Source organism: Papio anubis, chromosome X (genome assembly GCF_008728515.1).
Source record: "Papio anubis isolate 15944 chromosome X, Panubis1.0, whole genome shotgun sequence".
Lineage (NCBI taxonomy): Eukaryota > Metazoa > Chordata > Mammalia > Primates > Cercopithecidae > Papio > Papio anubis.
Window position 1 is genome coordinate 120,823,593 of NC_044996.1, and position 15,800 is coordinate 120,839,392.

Sequence of the window (15,800 nt, forward strand, 5' to 3'; positions counted from 1 at the left end):
ATTCCTGTTTATGGGGTCAAAAGCTAATATAGTCAGTAAATCAATACGTAGTTATTATGGCCCTACTACCTGCCACCTCCTGCCCACCTTTCCCCCCAACCCCACCTCTGGGCATGATGGGTGATTCGAAGACAGGTAGAGCTCTTGACTTAAGTTATTTATAATATGCTTCAGGGTTTTCAAATGTTGTATTCATCAGAATCATCTCTGAAGCTTGTCAAAGACAGAGCTATCTGGGCCCCACTACAGACGCACTGAATCAAAATCTCAGGGAGTGGGCTGGGTTTCTTTATATGTATTTAACAAGTTCCTTGGGTGATTCTGATACTCAGCAGTTTTCAAGCCAGACTTATGGTTGATGTTGTTTTGGTAATATAAACTGCTACAATAGAAAACATCTCGGGAAGTATGTATAGGAGATATAGAGGCATGTGTGTGTGTGTGTATATATATATATATATATATCTAGAAACTCATTAGTCTCTCATTTGCATGTATGTTGTTGAAATGTTCCTGTAGGCCAGACGTGGTGGCTCACGCCTGTAATCCCAGCATTTGGGGAGGTTGAGGCAGGTGGATCACTGGAAGTCAGGACTTCGAGACCAACCTGGCCAACATGGCGAAACCCTGTCTCTACTAAAAATACAAAAATTAGCCAAGTGTGGTGGCAGACACCTGTAATCCCAGCTACTCGGGAGGCTGAGGCAGGAGAATTGCTTGAACCCAGAAGGTAAAGGTTGTGAGCTGAGATCGCGCCATTGCACTCCAGCCTGGGCAACAGAGGGAGACTCTGTGTCAAAAAAAAAAAAAAAAAAAAAAGAAGGAGAGAGAGAGAGAGAGAAACCTGTAGATAAATATACATCTATTATTGTAAAAAATAATAAATATTTGTTGATTTGTTGAGTATCTATATGTATCAGGCTTTGTTAATTCATTCAAGAAATATCGTTAAAAGCCTACTAGGGGCCAGGTATGGTACATCAGAAAATGAAACAAAAGTCCCTGCCCTCGGGGAATTTATAGGGGAACACCAACAATAAAACTAAATAAGACAGCTACATGAGACAAGTGTCATGGGGAGAAGTAACGCAGCAGAGGATCACAATTCAGAAGAGGGTGGGGCTACTTGGGAGACTGAGGCAGGAGAATTGCTTGAACCCGGGAGGCGGAGGTTGCAGTCAGCCGAGATCGTGCCGTTGCACTCCAGCCTGGGCAACAAGAGCAAAGCTCTGTCAAAAAAAAAAAAAAAAAAGAAGATAGGGGGAAAGACTTGAGGGAGAGGAGGAGGTGAGCTCTATGAGTATTTGGAGCACAATTATTCCAGTTTTGGGGAATAGTGTAAGGCCCTGACCTGAGGAGAAGTATTCAAGAAACTGCAAGGCCAGGGAGCTGGGAGACACTAGGAGGTTGGTCAGGGAGGCAAGGAGTGGGCAGAGGTATGGGTCTTGTCGGCCACTGGAGGACTTCGGTTTTACTCTGAGTGAGATGGGAAGGGTTCTGAGTTTGGGAATGACACAGACTGACAAGCTTCAACAGGCTCATTCTGGCCAATGAGAATAAGTTGTTGGGAGTGGGCAATGCCAGAATCAGGAGATCAGTTAAGAGGCTACTGCAGTTATCCCTGGGAGAGATGATGAAGGGGTGGGGATGGGAGCAGTGGAGGTGCTGAGAAAAACATGGCTTCCGGGAGTGCTTTGAAGGCAGAGCCTGCAGTTTTCTTGATGGCTTGGGTGTGGATTATGTGAAGGGACTACAACAGAAGGCTTTCCAAGGATGCTGAGTGTGGCTGTTGGCTATGCTTACTCTGTGGCCAGATTTGATTCTGGCTGTGGGCCATCATTCTGTTCCAAGAAAATGATCATATTTTTGTTTTTAAAACACATCTGTGAGATTAGGCAGTATCTGTCTTCCTGTGTCTGGCTTATTTCACTTAATGAAATATCCTCCAGATCCATCCATGTTGCCATAAATGACAGGATTTCATTCTTTTTCATAGCTAAATAGTATTCCATTGTGTTTATATACCAATACCACTTATATATGGAATCTAAAGAAGTTGATCTCATGGAAATAGAGAGTAGAACAGTGGTTACCAGAGGCTGGGGAAGGTAGGTGACAGGGGACAGGGAGAAGTTCATCAACGAGTACCAAGTTACAGTTAGGCGGAATAAGTTCCGGTGTTCTATTGCACATTAGGGTGACTATGGTTAACAATATTGTATATTTCAAAACACCTATAAGACAGAATTTCGAATGTTCTTACCACAAAGAAATGATAAAGGTATGAGGTGATGGATATGCTAAATATCCTGATTAGATTATTATACAATGTATACATGCATGGAAACATCACAGTCTACCCCATAAATATGTTAATTATTATGCATCAATTAATTTTTTAAAATTAAACACATATTGTGCACTTAATGTTAGTGAATTTATTGGCTGGGGACAGTGCCTCATGCCTGTAATCCCAACACTTTGGGAGGCTGAGGCCGGTGGATCACTTGCAGTCAGGAGTTCGAGACCAGCCTGGCCAACATGGTGAAACCCCATCTCTACTAAAATACAAAAATTAGCTGGGTATTGTGGCACACACCTGTAATCACAGCTGCTCAGGGGGCTGAAGCAGGAGAATCACTTGAACCTGGGAGGTGGAGGTTGCAGTGAGCCAAGATCACGCCACTGCACTCCAGCCTGGGTGATAGAACAAGACTCTGTCTCAAAAAAATAAAAAATAAAAAATAAAAAATTAGTGAATTTGTTGTAAGTACATAATACTTTAAAGAAAAAAAAATTCATTGCAAAGATCAGTCAAGGTAGTTTTGACTGGCCACTGCAAGGCTCTCACTGGGATCTTGGTAAACAGGGACTGTACCCACAGTGGTATTTCTTCCTGACACATAGGAGATCTTAGGAAAGCTGCCTTGGCCAGCCAAAAGATAGGATAGTGAATAGTATTTATTGTTCAGTTTGTTTAAAAGCACTTTTTTTGTAAGTTCTCAAAAAATGTTTTCTAAGGCTGATAGTGGAAGATATCCCCATTTGAGGGTTCAGGAACCTGAGATCTAGAAAGGATAAGAGATGTGGAAAGGATGAACTCTACTAGATCAAACCTTTGATTTTATGACTTTCTCCTCTTGATTGAGTGGTCTGATGTGTAGTGACTGGCCCTCAATCCAGAAACAGAAGTACATGTATTTGTGTGTGTGTGTGTGTCTGTCTGTCTGTCTGTCTGTCTGTCTCATACTTGGGTTGCAAAATACAATAATCTAGTAAAATAATTGGAACCGATTGTTCAAACCGTTCAAACTTCCTATAAATCAGGCCTCTTGGTTCCTCTCCTTCTCTCAGTTCTGTCTGTTCATTTGGTCATTTTATTTCTGAATGATAATTTTCACTGAGGAGTGGGATAGAAAAATAAAAAGACATGAAAGTCACATTAGGTAGTGTAGAGAATAATTTTAATAGAAGCCTCCATGGAGAATGCAGATGTAATTAGCACTAAAATGAAATTCTGAATTGTCAGTGGATTTCAGCTTACTTTGCTCTCCAAATCCTTTGTTCCCTTAAAAAACTGAGTTCAATTATGACAAGCACCTAGCAAAGCTGTGCTTCTTTTGTCCTGCTGAAGAAGCCTTGTCTGAACCAGGGTGGCTGTGAGCAGGTCCTGGGCTGAGTAATGGCATTTAATGCATTTGCCTGTTTCAGTTTGCAGTGATGATCTCACCCACAAATTCAAAGGTTTCACTGTGATGAATGAAGCCGAGAGATACGAAGCTCTCAGACACTGTCGCTACGTAGACGAAGTAATCAGAGATGCTCCCTGGACACTCACGCCAGAGTTTCTGGAAAAACACAAGGTACTTGTCATTCTCCCACATTCTCTAAGTAGCAAGATTAGGGAGTCTGGTTCTGCAGCTAAGACTACAGAAAGCCCAAAGTCTCTCTCAATTTCTAAAAGAGGTAATTTCAGGAACTGTCATGTGGAACTGCTTGATGTGGCACCTTTCTTTTCCGCCCAAGCCCGAGGGCTGGTATCCTCTCACTTCTTTGAGTATGGGCCCTGGAGCTAAACCAGCCAGGTCCAAATCCTGCCTCTATCTCTTCCTAGTTGTGAGACCTTAAACAAGTTATCTAACCACACTGTACTCGCTTACCTCAACTGTAAAATGGGATGATGTTGGTATCTTCCTTGTGGGCGTGTTTTGAAGATCTAAGAGACAATCTTAGTTAAGCAGTTAGAACACTGGCTGGTCCATAGCAAGAGCTCCAAAAATGTCATTGTCACCACCATCACCACCGTCATTATTGATGCTTATTGATTCATAGGCATTCTTTTTCATGGAACAAATGAACACACATCTTATCCAGAAGGTCACAGGTCAGCCTTTAAAGAAAGAACTTTATATCTATGATTTTGTGACCCTGAGAATCCTACTGACATAAGATTTTTATTAGTTGGAAACATGAGAGATTCTTTTGATCTGCATCAAATTATGTGCTTTGTATCTCCCTACCAGCCCCACATTAGGAGCTATTCTTTCCTTTTATAAGCAGTACAAAAAAAAAATAAGATTAAGCTGTTCTAAGAATTTTCTTTTCTATTTTTAAAGCCACGATGCAGAAGAGAATAGAGAACACTGATAAATGTGCATGAGTAATAGCTGAAGAGACAATTTCCCAGTGAGAATAAAAAGAAAAAGGAAAAACTACAATATGATTTACTTCCAGTAATCACTACCACATTTTTACTAGGCATCTATTGTATATTCAACATGTGCTAGGCATTATGGGGGATACTTATAATGATAATGATGGCTGTAATTTATTGAGTATTTACCATGTGCCCGGCACTGTGCTAAGGGCTTTGTCATTATGTGAATTGAATTCAATCTCACAGCTACCCTGAGAAGTTGTTATTATACATTGGAGAGGAAAAGGAACTAAGTTTGAGTGCTAAGAATAGAATTAATAATAATAATAAACATTTATTGAGGATATACTCCGTACTAATTATTTTTCAGCATTTTAACATAATTATATCATTTAATCCAGTGATTCTCAACTGGGGCGAGTTTGCCCTGAGGAACATTTGGCAATGTCTTGAGACATTTGGGGTTGTCACAGCTAGAGGGGTGCTACCGGCACCTAGTGGGTAAAAGTTAGGGATGCTGCTAAGCATGTGCCAATGCACAGGACAACTCCTGACACCAAAGAATTCTCCAGTCCCGAATGTCACTAGTACTGAGCTTGAGAAATCCTGATTGAATCCTTTCCCCCAACTTATGAGTTATATAGCTAGCAAGTAGTGGGGCAGGGAATCATACTACTCTAAACTACCTCTCAAGTATTTAACTACTACTACTCTAAATTACCTCTCAAGGTAGAGTGAAACCCCATTTTAAAGGACTTGTTATAAAGGGTTTTAAAATCTAGGCAAGGAGTGTTTACTTGATGTTGCAGGAAACAGGAATAAAGATGAGCAGGCATGAGGATGACCAGAAAATAAATAAATAAATAAATAAAAACAAAAAAAAAAAACCTGTTTAAGGAGGATACCCCATGTGACAGCAGGATGGCTTGGAGAGGAGGAGGCCTACAGTGAGGAAGGCCAGATACAAGTTGGTGTCAGTAATCTGGGTGACCAGGTCCTGGATTTGGTGTAGTCTCAATGGAGAGAAAATGATGGCTACACACTTACATATGCATGTGTGCACACAAACACACACACACACACACACACATCCCAGTGGAACCTAGGGTGAGTGAAATAAGTAGAGAAAAGAGGCTTATTCCAAGGCTTGGGTCTCCCCAAGACCCAAAATGAATAAAATAAAAGTGCCTTTGGAAGGGGTCACTCATTTTCAGAAAGGTGAAGTAAATTCAGGACAGGATGATTTAAAGTGACAACAAGAGGTGGTAAAAGAGAGGGCTGCAGTGGGAGTTAAGACCACCTGGCCTGGTGCCCCGGCAGCCCACTCCAGTCTTTAAGCCTCGGATAAATCTAACAAATTTTCTAGTTTCAGCACCTTATGTCCCAACTGAAGTAGTAACATGTGGCCTGCCCACCTCACAAGGTGGTTATGAGGATCGAATGAGGAAAGAGACAAATTCCTTTTCACAGTATAAAATGTGACCTAAGTGTGAGTGCCCATTGCCATCAATGGGACAGGAAATGAAGATTTGGGTTCCTCATCATAGGAGGGATGATAAAAATTCAAAGAATGAATGGGTTCTCTCAAGGATAAACTTTAGATGCAGAAGGACAGAAGGCCAAGAAAACCTACTCTCTGGGGTAGGACAAGAAAGAGGGACCAGCAAAGGAGAGAAACCAAAACATTTATTCTTCTAGTTCCCATTATCTCATAGAAATGAAAATAGTTGGAAATACATTTCAGCCAAGGATTCAGGTCTCCACTATAAATATAACATACAACTGCCTTATTTTGAAAAGGCATTCTGAAGTCACCATTCCCCCCTTCAAATCTGCAGACATGCACATCCATCCCAGTGGTGACATCACTCTTCTCTCTCTTCAACAGATTGATTTTGTGGCTCATGATGACATTCCGTATTCCTCTGCTGGCTCTGATGATGTTTACAAGCACATAAAGGAAGCAGGTGAGGCATTCCCCTCTGCTCACCTGTCAAACACATCACAATAATCAGGTGTAATAAGAGACATCTGCCCTGGGACATCTGCAGTGTATACAAACAGGGAGTTACAACTTTAGATGTCCCCCAAACAGCTTCTACAAGCCACTGTTAACATGTGCTAAGGCTCAGTTATGGCACAGATACCATTTAGGTATTTATATAGGAATGAACCTGAGCACCAAAGTGCTCAACTTTAGGTCTGAGGCTTAATTTCTGGGCTCATCAGACGAAAAATGCAGGACCCCATTACTTAAAGGGCAGCCATTTTCCCCATTCATAATTAAGTCTTCACAATGAAATTACTGGATACTCCCAAGAAATTTCCTTCCAGAAGAAGATAGATAACTGGCTAGTTAATAACCTGGACTCCTTGTGTCCAAAGTTAGTCCTGCCATATTTCTAGTGTCATCCTGTCACATGTTAGTAATATTATCAGATACCACATGTAGAGGCAAAGAAAATGGGTAAATGTTTTAATGGCTTGGCTTATTTTCCGCTGTTTTACTATCTACCATGCATCTCATCTATAGGCACTGTAGGTACACCCATGCATACCTTCCTACATACATTAAACCATTATCTGGCAGGTGCAGATACTATAGTGAGTTACCATATGCATAGGGATTTCAAGAAGTCTAATGCTCCCTGCATTATACTAGAGCCATTGTTGACATGTGCCATCAGAGCCATCTTCCCCACTCCTGGGGACCAATGGGACTCCACTCAGCTTGCTCCCACCATTTCCCACTCAGCCCGCTGCCACTATAGCCTTTTCCTTGTACTCATGGACCTTCAGATTCTTGAGGTAGGGTGGGCTCCTAAGGGTCACTGACCCAGGCTCCTATCTCCTTCTTGGCATCATTGCCAGCTCCCGGCAGAACTGATGCTTTTACATTTCCCATGATGGGGAGCTTCCTGCCTTCTGAGGCAGCCTGTTCCATCTTTGGATGGTTTTGGCTGTCATTGTTTAATATATGAATCCCCTGAGTGCATCTATAAGCCAGGAATTGTATGAGAGAAAATGAATAAGACATAGACCTCACCCTTGAGAGAGAGCAGAGAAAGACATAAATAATTACCCAAAATATAACCAGCCTGTGGCAGAGTATGTACAGCAGGCCAGGGCAGTGTGTTCGAAGGTGGAACTGTATGAAGCACAGCGTATCTGGAGAAAATAAACATGTTAATGTAGTGTAGGGTGTGTGGAGGTGAGAGGCAGAGATGGAGACTGGCAGGACAAGCTGGTTGAGGCTTGCTTCCATATGATGTTACATGGAACCAAATACTGTTCTGAGGCAGGGGAATCTGTGATCAGGTCTTTTGTGCGGGAAGGAGCAACTGGGGGGCCATAAGTGGTTTCCACAACTAAACTTAACTAGGAAACCCCATTTCCACAGCTGACAGGAAAAAAAAACACTTGGCATGTGAAATCATTCAGACTCTTCTAGGTTTGTACTTAGACTGTGTAGAGTAAACTTTTTGCCTTTTTCTCCTGAGGTGATCTAAGTTTCCGGAACACTCTGGCCTGGCATGGGTTGGGGATCTTTAGTTGTGAGGTCTCAAGACCTGCTCAGCCATCAGCCCCACCTACCAGACCCCTGCGGCAACCTCTGAGACTCTGTCACCTCCCCGCTTTGGCCTGTCCTGACCACAGCCTCTGTCGCAGGATTCCCTTCCCTGGGCTATAGGTGTGCTGCCCAGCAGTCATGCTGATCTTAAATCTTGGACTTCCTTCCATGTTCCTCTAGAGAGTCCCCAGGAAACTTAAAAAATGTCCTCCATAATCTACTAGAGGGCAAGGGAAACCAGGCAATGTGAGTAAGCCATGTCACGCCCTGTCTGACCTGCCCGCCATGTTGGCCTCTGTAAAAGTATTTCCTTCCAAAATTCCTGACAAGGTGCCAGTGGCCCTGCACTGAGCCTTCTAAAGGGGTCTCTTCCCTGCCCCTGCCCCTGCCCCTGGGATTTGAACCTGAGTCAGAGCAAGGGACAGACTGCACTTCTGTTCCCTCACTTCTGCTGTCTGCCTCCCCATCCCTCTCTGCACTCCTCCCCTCAACTCCCAGAGGTCCTTTTCTTCTTCCTGGAGAGCAGAAAACTGCCCCTTAATTAATTTAATGCCTTCCCAGGGTTAACATACACTCCAGGGCTTACAGTCAAACATTCTGTACCCTGAGTCTACTCAGCCTCTGGTTCTTAATAGTTCAAAAGACACTTCTGGGGTTTAGAACACCCTTTTTATACTCCTCAAAGCCTGGCTCTTCCTAGTGAAATTCTTGCCTTTCTTAACTCTTCTATTTAAATGAGCCTTAAAAAGAGACTGTTTTAGAAGTTGAAGGCTGAACATGGTCTCCTGTACTCTCAGCTTCATCTGCCTCTCCCTGAAGTCATCAAGGTCTCAGTGTCCATGAGAACAGGGCCTCAGGACAGACATGATCCCTAGAAATGAAAACAACATTGGATACTAGTTTGAAAAATGATTGTTACATAGAATGTATGTATTCTCCCTGCTGGCATTTTTGTTGGTTCACACTCCTTGGGGGCCAGCCTGGAAAGCTCCATGCCATCCCCTGCAGGGCTGGTGGTGGGGACTGTACCATCCTCTTAGGAAGGACTTCTTCAGAAGTCAAGAACATTGGATAATGGGAGGTCTGACATTCTCAAGTCTCAATCTTGTTTGTGAGGAGTTCCAAGGAAGGAAACCTCATACACTTCGGACTTGGAAGTCTGCTCTGGAACTGGAGAAGAAACTGGCAGATGCCTCAGTTACATCAAGATGGGTTATAGCATGGCGTGATTAATATTTATTTATTTACTTACTTTACTTAATTTATGAGACAAGGTCTCACTCTGTCACCCAGGCTGGAGTACAGTGGTGTGATCATAGCTTACTGCAACCTCAACCTCCTGGACTCAGGCGATCCTCCCACCTCAGCCTCTCAAGTAGCTGGGACTACAGTCACACACCACCATGCCCAGATAATTTTAAAATTTTTTGTAGAGTCTCCCTATGTTGCCCAGACTGGTCTCAAACTCCTGGGCTCAAGTGATCCTCCCACCTCGGCCTCCCAAAGTGCTGGGATTATAGGTGTGAGCCACCATGCCTGGCCTGATTAATACTCTTTAAATTTGTACGATCTGAGCTGTAAGCCAGCTGCTCCTTTCCTAAAATTGCCATAAGGATTTGTTTTAGACCAGTGCTTATGAAACTTAGATATGCCTCAGATCATCTGTGGAATTTTGTGAAAATTCAGATTCAGATTCAGTAGGTCTGGTGGGGCCAGAGATTCCCATTTCTAGTGAGCTCTCAGGTTGTTAGATGCTGTAGGTCCATAGGCCTCACTTAGAGTAGCAAAGATCTGGACCAGGCATTCTCATCCAGCTGAGTTATCCCCAGTGTTTCTTGAATCAGTGTTTCCTGGGGGCAGTAGTTCCTTGGCTACCTTATAGAGTATAAGAATAAGCATTTGGTGGCGGTTTTCTTTCTGGGTGAGTGGCCGTCAGTGAGCCAAGAATATGTTGCTTTCCTGATTTGGGGAATAAAATGTCAAGTTCCAGTTGTTTAGGTGTAGGAACAGGTCCAACATTTTTCTAACTCTAGCAATCCAGCATCCTTATTGTTGCATAAGAAAGTGACTCCCAAAGTTAGTGACTTAAAAGAGCCTCTTGATTTCACTCATGATTTTGTGGGGCAGGATTTTAGCAGAGGCTTAACTGGGTAGTTCTTGCTCGGGGTCTCTCAAACAGTTGTCAGATGTTGGTGGGGGCTGTGGTCATCCGAAGGCTTGACTGGGCTGGGGCTCCCAGGTGGTACACTTATGTCGCTGGCCTTAGATGCTGGCTATGATCACAGAACTCAGTTGCAGTTGTCACTGGGGCGTACAGGTGGCCTCTTCATGTTGCTTGGGCTTCTCACAGCATGGCAGCTGAGAGGCAATATCTAGAGAGAAAGCAATCTTGACAGAAGCCACAAGGCTTCTTCTGACTTAGTCTTGGAAGTCACACAGAGTTACTTTTGCCACATTCATTTGGTATAAGCAAGTCACTGAGGCCAGCCCAGATTCCAGGGGAAGGGAATTGGGCCATCTTTAATCCACCACAATGCCCTTTCCAAATTGAATAGTCAGGTAGTATTTTACTTGCCCTAGTAGCACAGGCTAAGACTCAGTGTGACTTTTCCTATGTGCAAGGACCCTTCCTTGTGCTCCATCAAATCTGCTCTGCTGATTCCTTAGCAGGAGGGAGAATCACAGTAACGATCTATTTGGGACCCAGGTAGAGAAGGCCAGAATTCATCATGGGAGAAAGATGCTCAGAAAGGGCCTCAGCATCCATATTTGGCTTTCATACTCAAAATCATGGCTTATTTTGAAAGTCAAAAGTCTCTTTAAATGAAACCAGAAATACCAAGGACATGACTTAAGCTTTACAACACTCTGCTCTGCTTATCAGAACTATGTGTCAAAATCCTCTAGCAAAGCTGGATAAAAAGATGGAGCTTAAATTAAATAGACTGTAAGGTCCACATTACTCATCACCATTCTAATATTGCCTACTACTGTTGAAAGTTTCCTTCATTAACATGTGCTTTGCTGCTTCTTAAAATAGCTCCATAACCAAATGCTGCAATTCTGAAAAGCATGATAAAAAAGGTTCTCTGATCGTGCTCATTACTGAATATTTTTAGCAGAGCAATAATTAGGATTTGAAGGAAGCCGGGTATCTCATTATGTCAACAGAGGGCTTGGCTTCTTTCAGAGACCTACCCCCCAACCAACCAAAGCAAGTCTCTCCCTAAGCCAAATCTACTTTCGGTTACTCAAACACAGAGACTTCACCTTCTGGCTTCAAAGAAAGGGTAAGCTCATGGCATCAATGTCTTACATGACTTGCTAAAATCCATTAGTCACTAGAGAATTGTCTTATTATTTCAGCAGGAGGGGTGTGGGTAAAATATCTGCCTGCTGAAAGATGGGGACATCCCACAAAGGTGAGGACATCCCACAAAGTTGGGGATGTCGTCTCAGGGTTCCCCCACCCACCAGAGCCTCCTGCACAGCTGGGTCAATTTGGGTGCTATTTATGTTCGTGTGTGTAGATGTTTACATCTTCTGCCTTCCATTTGGTTTTCCGTGTTAGATTCTTCCCTCCTAGAAGGTGATAAAAGAAGTGTTTGGCCTAGTGGCAAACCCCAACTGTCCTCTGACCATGGAACATAAGAAACTGGCTGTTTTGTCTCTAACATCAGCAGAGCCACTCTGCTAGTGATACTATAAACGTGCAAATGACATCAAAAGAAAGCTCCAAAGAGACACCATCACTGGGGCTGCAAGATGGAAACATTCAGAGAGAACTGGATTTGGAAGGGCACTTAGAGATCAATATTCATCTGGTCATTCATTCAACAAATATTCCTATGGTGCCTGTTTGTCACCCAGTGCTGAGAATGTAGAAGAGGATGAGAAAGGCGTGATCCCTTCCCTAGTGTAGTTTATAGTCAACAAGACAGTTGTTGAACAAGTTATTTTATAAAGATCTTGCTGTATTTGGAGGGAAGGGGAGTGGTCCATGGGAAGGAACAACACACCAGAAGACCTAGTCTGAGGGTTGAGATATTTGCTTGAGGAAGTGACACTAAAGCTGAAGCCCAGTGGATGCCCAAGAGTTAACCAGGTAGAGATTGTGTCTGTGGCAGAGTGAGGGGAGGGGAACCAACCCTTTCAGGACACTGAAGAAGTCCAGCATGGCTGGGCTGAGGCAGGGTCAGCCTACTGCCCAACTCCACAGAGTACAACAGCAGTGCCCCTGCTGCAGTTGTATAGCACTGGGGCCTTGGTTTAGGGAGTGAAGGGGAGAGGGTCTGAGATAAAATTGGAGAGAAGCACAGGGAATAGACCCTGCAAGCTGCTGCACGACAAGTTAAGGATTTGACTCTGAATCCAGAGAACAGCACAAAGCCAGTGGAGGGTTTCGAGCAGACCTCTGACTTGCATTTAGTAAGAACGCTCTGTAGAACTTGCTTTATGGGTTGAGGCAGACAAAAATGGCATCGCTGGAGACTGGTTTTGAGGTTCTTGCTGTGATCTTTGGCCAAGATGGTGTTGAATTGGTTTAGGATGGAGGAAAGTGGGTGAATTAGGGAAACATTTAAGAAGTAGATTGGGAACTCGGTTGGATATGGGGAGTGAGAGAGAAAGAAATGGCACAGATGCGTTCCAGGTCATCCTGTCCAATCATCTTTTTCTCAGCTGAGGAGGCTACAGTTAAGTAACTTGCCTTCAGAGGGTTTGAGTGACTCGCCCACGTCTACAAACCAAGAACCCAGTACCGTTGTCCCCAGGCTTTGTCCATCATACTGTCCCATGCCTGATGCCTCTGACTGAGTGGCTGTAATGATATGGGGTAGAAAGATCTCAGTTGCCAACAACATGTCATTTCAGTTCACAACAGAAGTGTGAGCATAAACCTGATTCTTGTCTTTGTTAATATTTGTGACCTCTTTATAGCCCTATATTTGTTGATGTACCCACATTTATCTTTGAAGACTTTGAGGAAGTTCTATTAGAACTTGGCATCCTCTGTGCTTATTTATTTTCACTGAGCCCCACATATTCTAGATGAAAGGGCCTTTGAGTGGTGAAACTACCATGTACAGTAGACTGTTCTTAGGAAGATAAATCATCTAACCATCCCTACAGGTACGCCTTCAGATCAGAGACGACACAAATAGTACAATTTTTCTTCTTTTCCTTCAGTATAACATGAGCAGACTTCCTTGGGGATGAAGCAGAGTTGCTGTGATCTAATTCATTGACTCAGTTTTTAGTCTTCATTTACTTTCTCACTCAATTTGCATTTATTGAACACCTTCCATGTGCTAGACACAGGGGCTGAGCTGGGTGCTGGGGGTGCAAAGACAATTAAGGCACTATCAGTGCTTTAAAAATGTGCATTTTCTACGTGGAGACAAATATTTAAATTATGTTTTGAGATGGAGTCAGGCTAGAGTGCAGTGGCGCAGTCACTGCTCACAGCAGCCTTGACCTTGGACTCAAGTGATCCTCTCACTTCAGTCTCCCAAGTAGCTGGGACCACAGGCGTGCACCACCACACCCAGCTAACTTTTGTATTTTTTGTAAAGACAGGGTTTTGCCACGTTGCCCAGGCTAGTCTTGAACTCCTGGACTCAAATGGTCTGCCTGCCTTGGCCTTCCAAAGTACTGGGATTATAGGCATGAGCCACCATGCCTGGCCCAATATTTTTGTTAATGAAATATAAGTTAGGTTCTGAATGTTGTGGATTCTGCCTGGTGATGTCAGAAAAGACTTCCCAGAGGCATAATCTTGAAGCTGGACTTTGCAGGATGAGGAAGAGTTTTGCAGTTAATATGAGCAGGGAAGGGGTGTCCAGGGCAGAAATGAAAGGCTCAGCATGGCTAAACAGCAGGGGCCAGACAAGTAGATGGTACATCCTGGAAACAGGTCTGGGATGATGAACATGTAGCATTTAAGGTAGGGAGGAATTCCACGGAACTGAGGCTGGAAGAGTCACTTGGGACCAGAGATAAAGTCTTCATTGGCATACCCAGGAGCTCCAACTTTGTCCTGTAAAGGGGGACCATTAAAGGAGATGGGTCAACTGAGGTGATCTTAATTTTTCCTCTATCCACTCTTTTATGCTTGAACAGGGATGTTCGTTCCAACACAGAGAACAGAAGGCATCTCAACATCGGACATCATTACCAGAATTGTTCGTGACTATGATGTTTATGCCCGACGTAACCTCCAGAGAGGGTATACAGCCAAGGAACTGAATGTCAGCTTTATAAATGTAAGCATGCCACCTCAAACCGTCTGAAGAAAACCATGCCACACCACCACCACCACTGCTGCTGTTTGTTGAGCACTTACTAAGTGCTTTGCAGTGTTCTGTGTTCTCTCTCTCTCTCTCTTTTTTTTTTTTTTTTTTTTTGGTAGAGATGCGGTCTCACTATGTATAATATTTTAAGTTTGATTTAACTTGGTTTTTTTTTTTTGAGACAGGGTCTCACTACATTGTCCAGACTGGTCTTGAACTCCTGGGCTCAAGTGATCCTTCTGCCTCAGCCTCCTGAGTAGCTAGGATTACAGGCATTTATTTGCCACCATGCCTGTGCAGTGTCCTTAATGCTTTGTATTTATTTTCTCATTTAACCCACACAATAACCCATGATGTATTATTATCCCCATTTTACAGGTGACAAAACCAGTGTCCACAGGGGTAACATAAATTAACCAAAGGACACGGGTAGTGAGCTTCACATTTTATAAAGGTGCTTCCTTGCTTCCCTCTCCTTACCCCAAACTCTCTCTTTAGAGCTTTTAGACTTGATTGAAGGATTTCTGGGAGATCTGCCCCTTGTAAAAGTAAGAGTTATCTTCTGCTGAAAGGAAAGGGAGGAGGGCAGAGGCAATGAAAAGCTAAACTCAGAGAAACTTTTTTATTCTAACGTTTTAAAATTTTCATTTGATTAAGGCCTTACAGATGCTCATTAGAAACCTTAATGGCCATTTTTCATTGTCCAAAGAAATTACAGCTGCTTAAATAAAGCTTAAAGTCTTTGGCTTCCTTTTGTAGTTCTACCATATTGTTCCCACAGGGCTGCTGTGAGTTTAATAATAGAGCAACTGTTAAAACAATATTTAAGTTCTGGCGTATATGTGCAGAACATGCAGGTTTGTTACATAGGTATACATGTGCCATGGTAGTTTGCTGCACCCATCAACCCATCATCTGCATTAGGTATTTCTCCTAATGCTATCCCTCCCCTAGCCCCCCACCCCCTGACAGGCCCTGCTGTGTGATGTTCCCCTCCCTGTGTCCATGTGTTCTCATTGTTCAGCTCCCACTTGTGAGTGAGAACATGTGGTGTTTGGTTTTCTGTTCCTGTGTTAGTTTGCTGAGAATGATGGTTTCCAGCTTCATCCATGTCCCTGCAAAGGACATGAACTCATCCTTTTTTATGGATGCATAGTATTCCATGGTGTATATGTGCCACATTTTCTTTATGCAGTCTATCGTTGATGATGGGCATTTGGGTTGGTTCCAAGTCTTTGCTATTGTGAATAGTGCTGCAACAAGCATACATGTGCATGTGTCT

General features: G+C 43.3%; 1 protein-coding gene across 5 annotated transcripts in view; it reads left to right on the forward strand.

Annotated features, from left to right (window-relative positions):
• The window catches only part of PCYT1B (phosphate cytidylyltransferase 1, choline, beta), a 114,425-nt gene that overhangs the window by 78,620 nt on the left and 20,005 nt on the right, over positions 1-15,800 (forward strand). For all 5 annotated transcript variants that reach the window (XM_003917515.4, XM_003917514.4, XM_009197351.4 and 2 more), the window contains exons 4-6: positions 3,712-3,863; positions 6,546-6,624; positions 14,349-14,491. In XM_003917515.4, the coding sequence (XP_003917564.1) occupies positions 3,712-3,863; positions 6,546-6,624; positions 14,349-14,491 (374 nt within the window). The remainder of the gene's footprint in view (positions 1-3,711; positions 3,864-6,545; positions 6,625-14,348; positions 14,492-15,800) is intronic.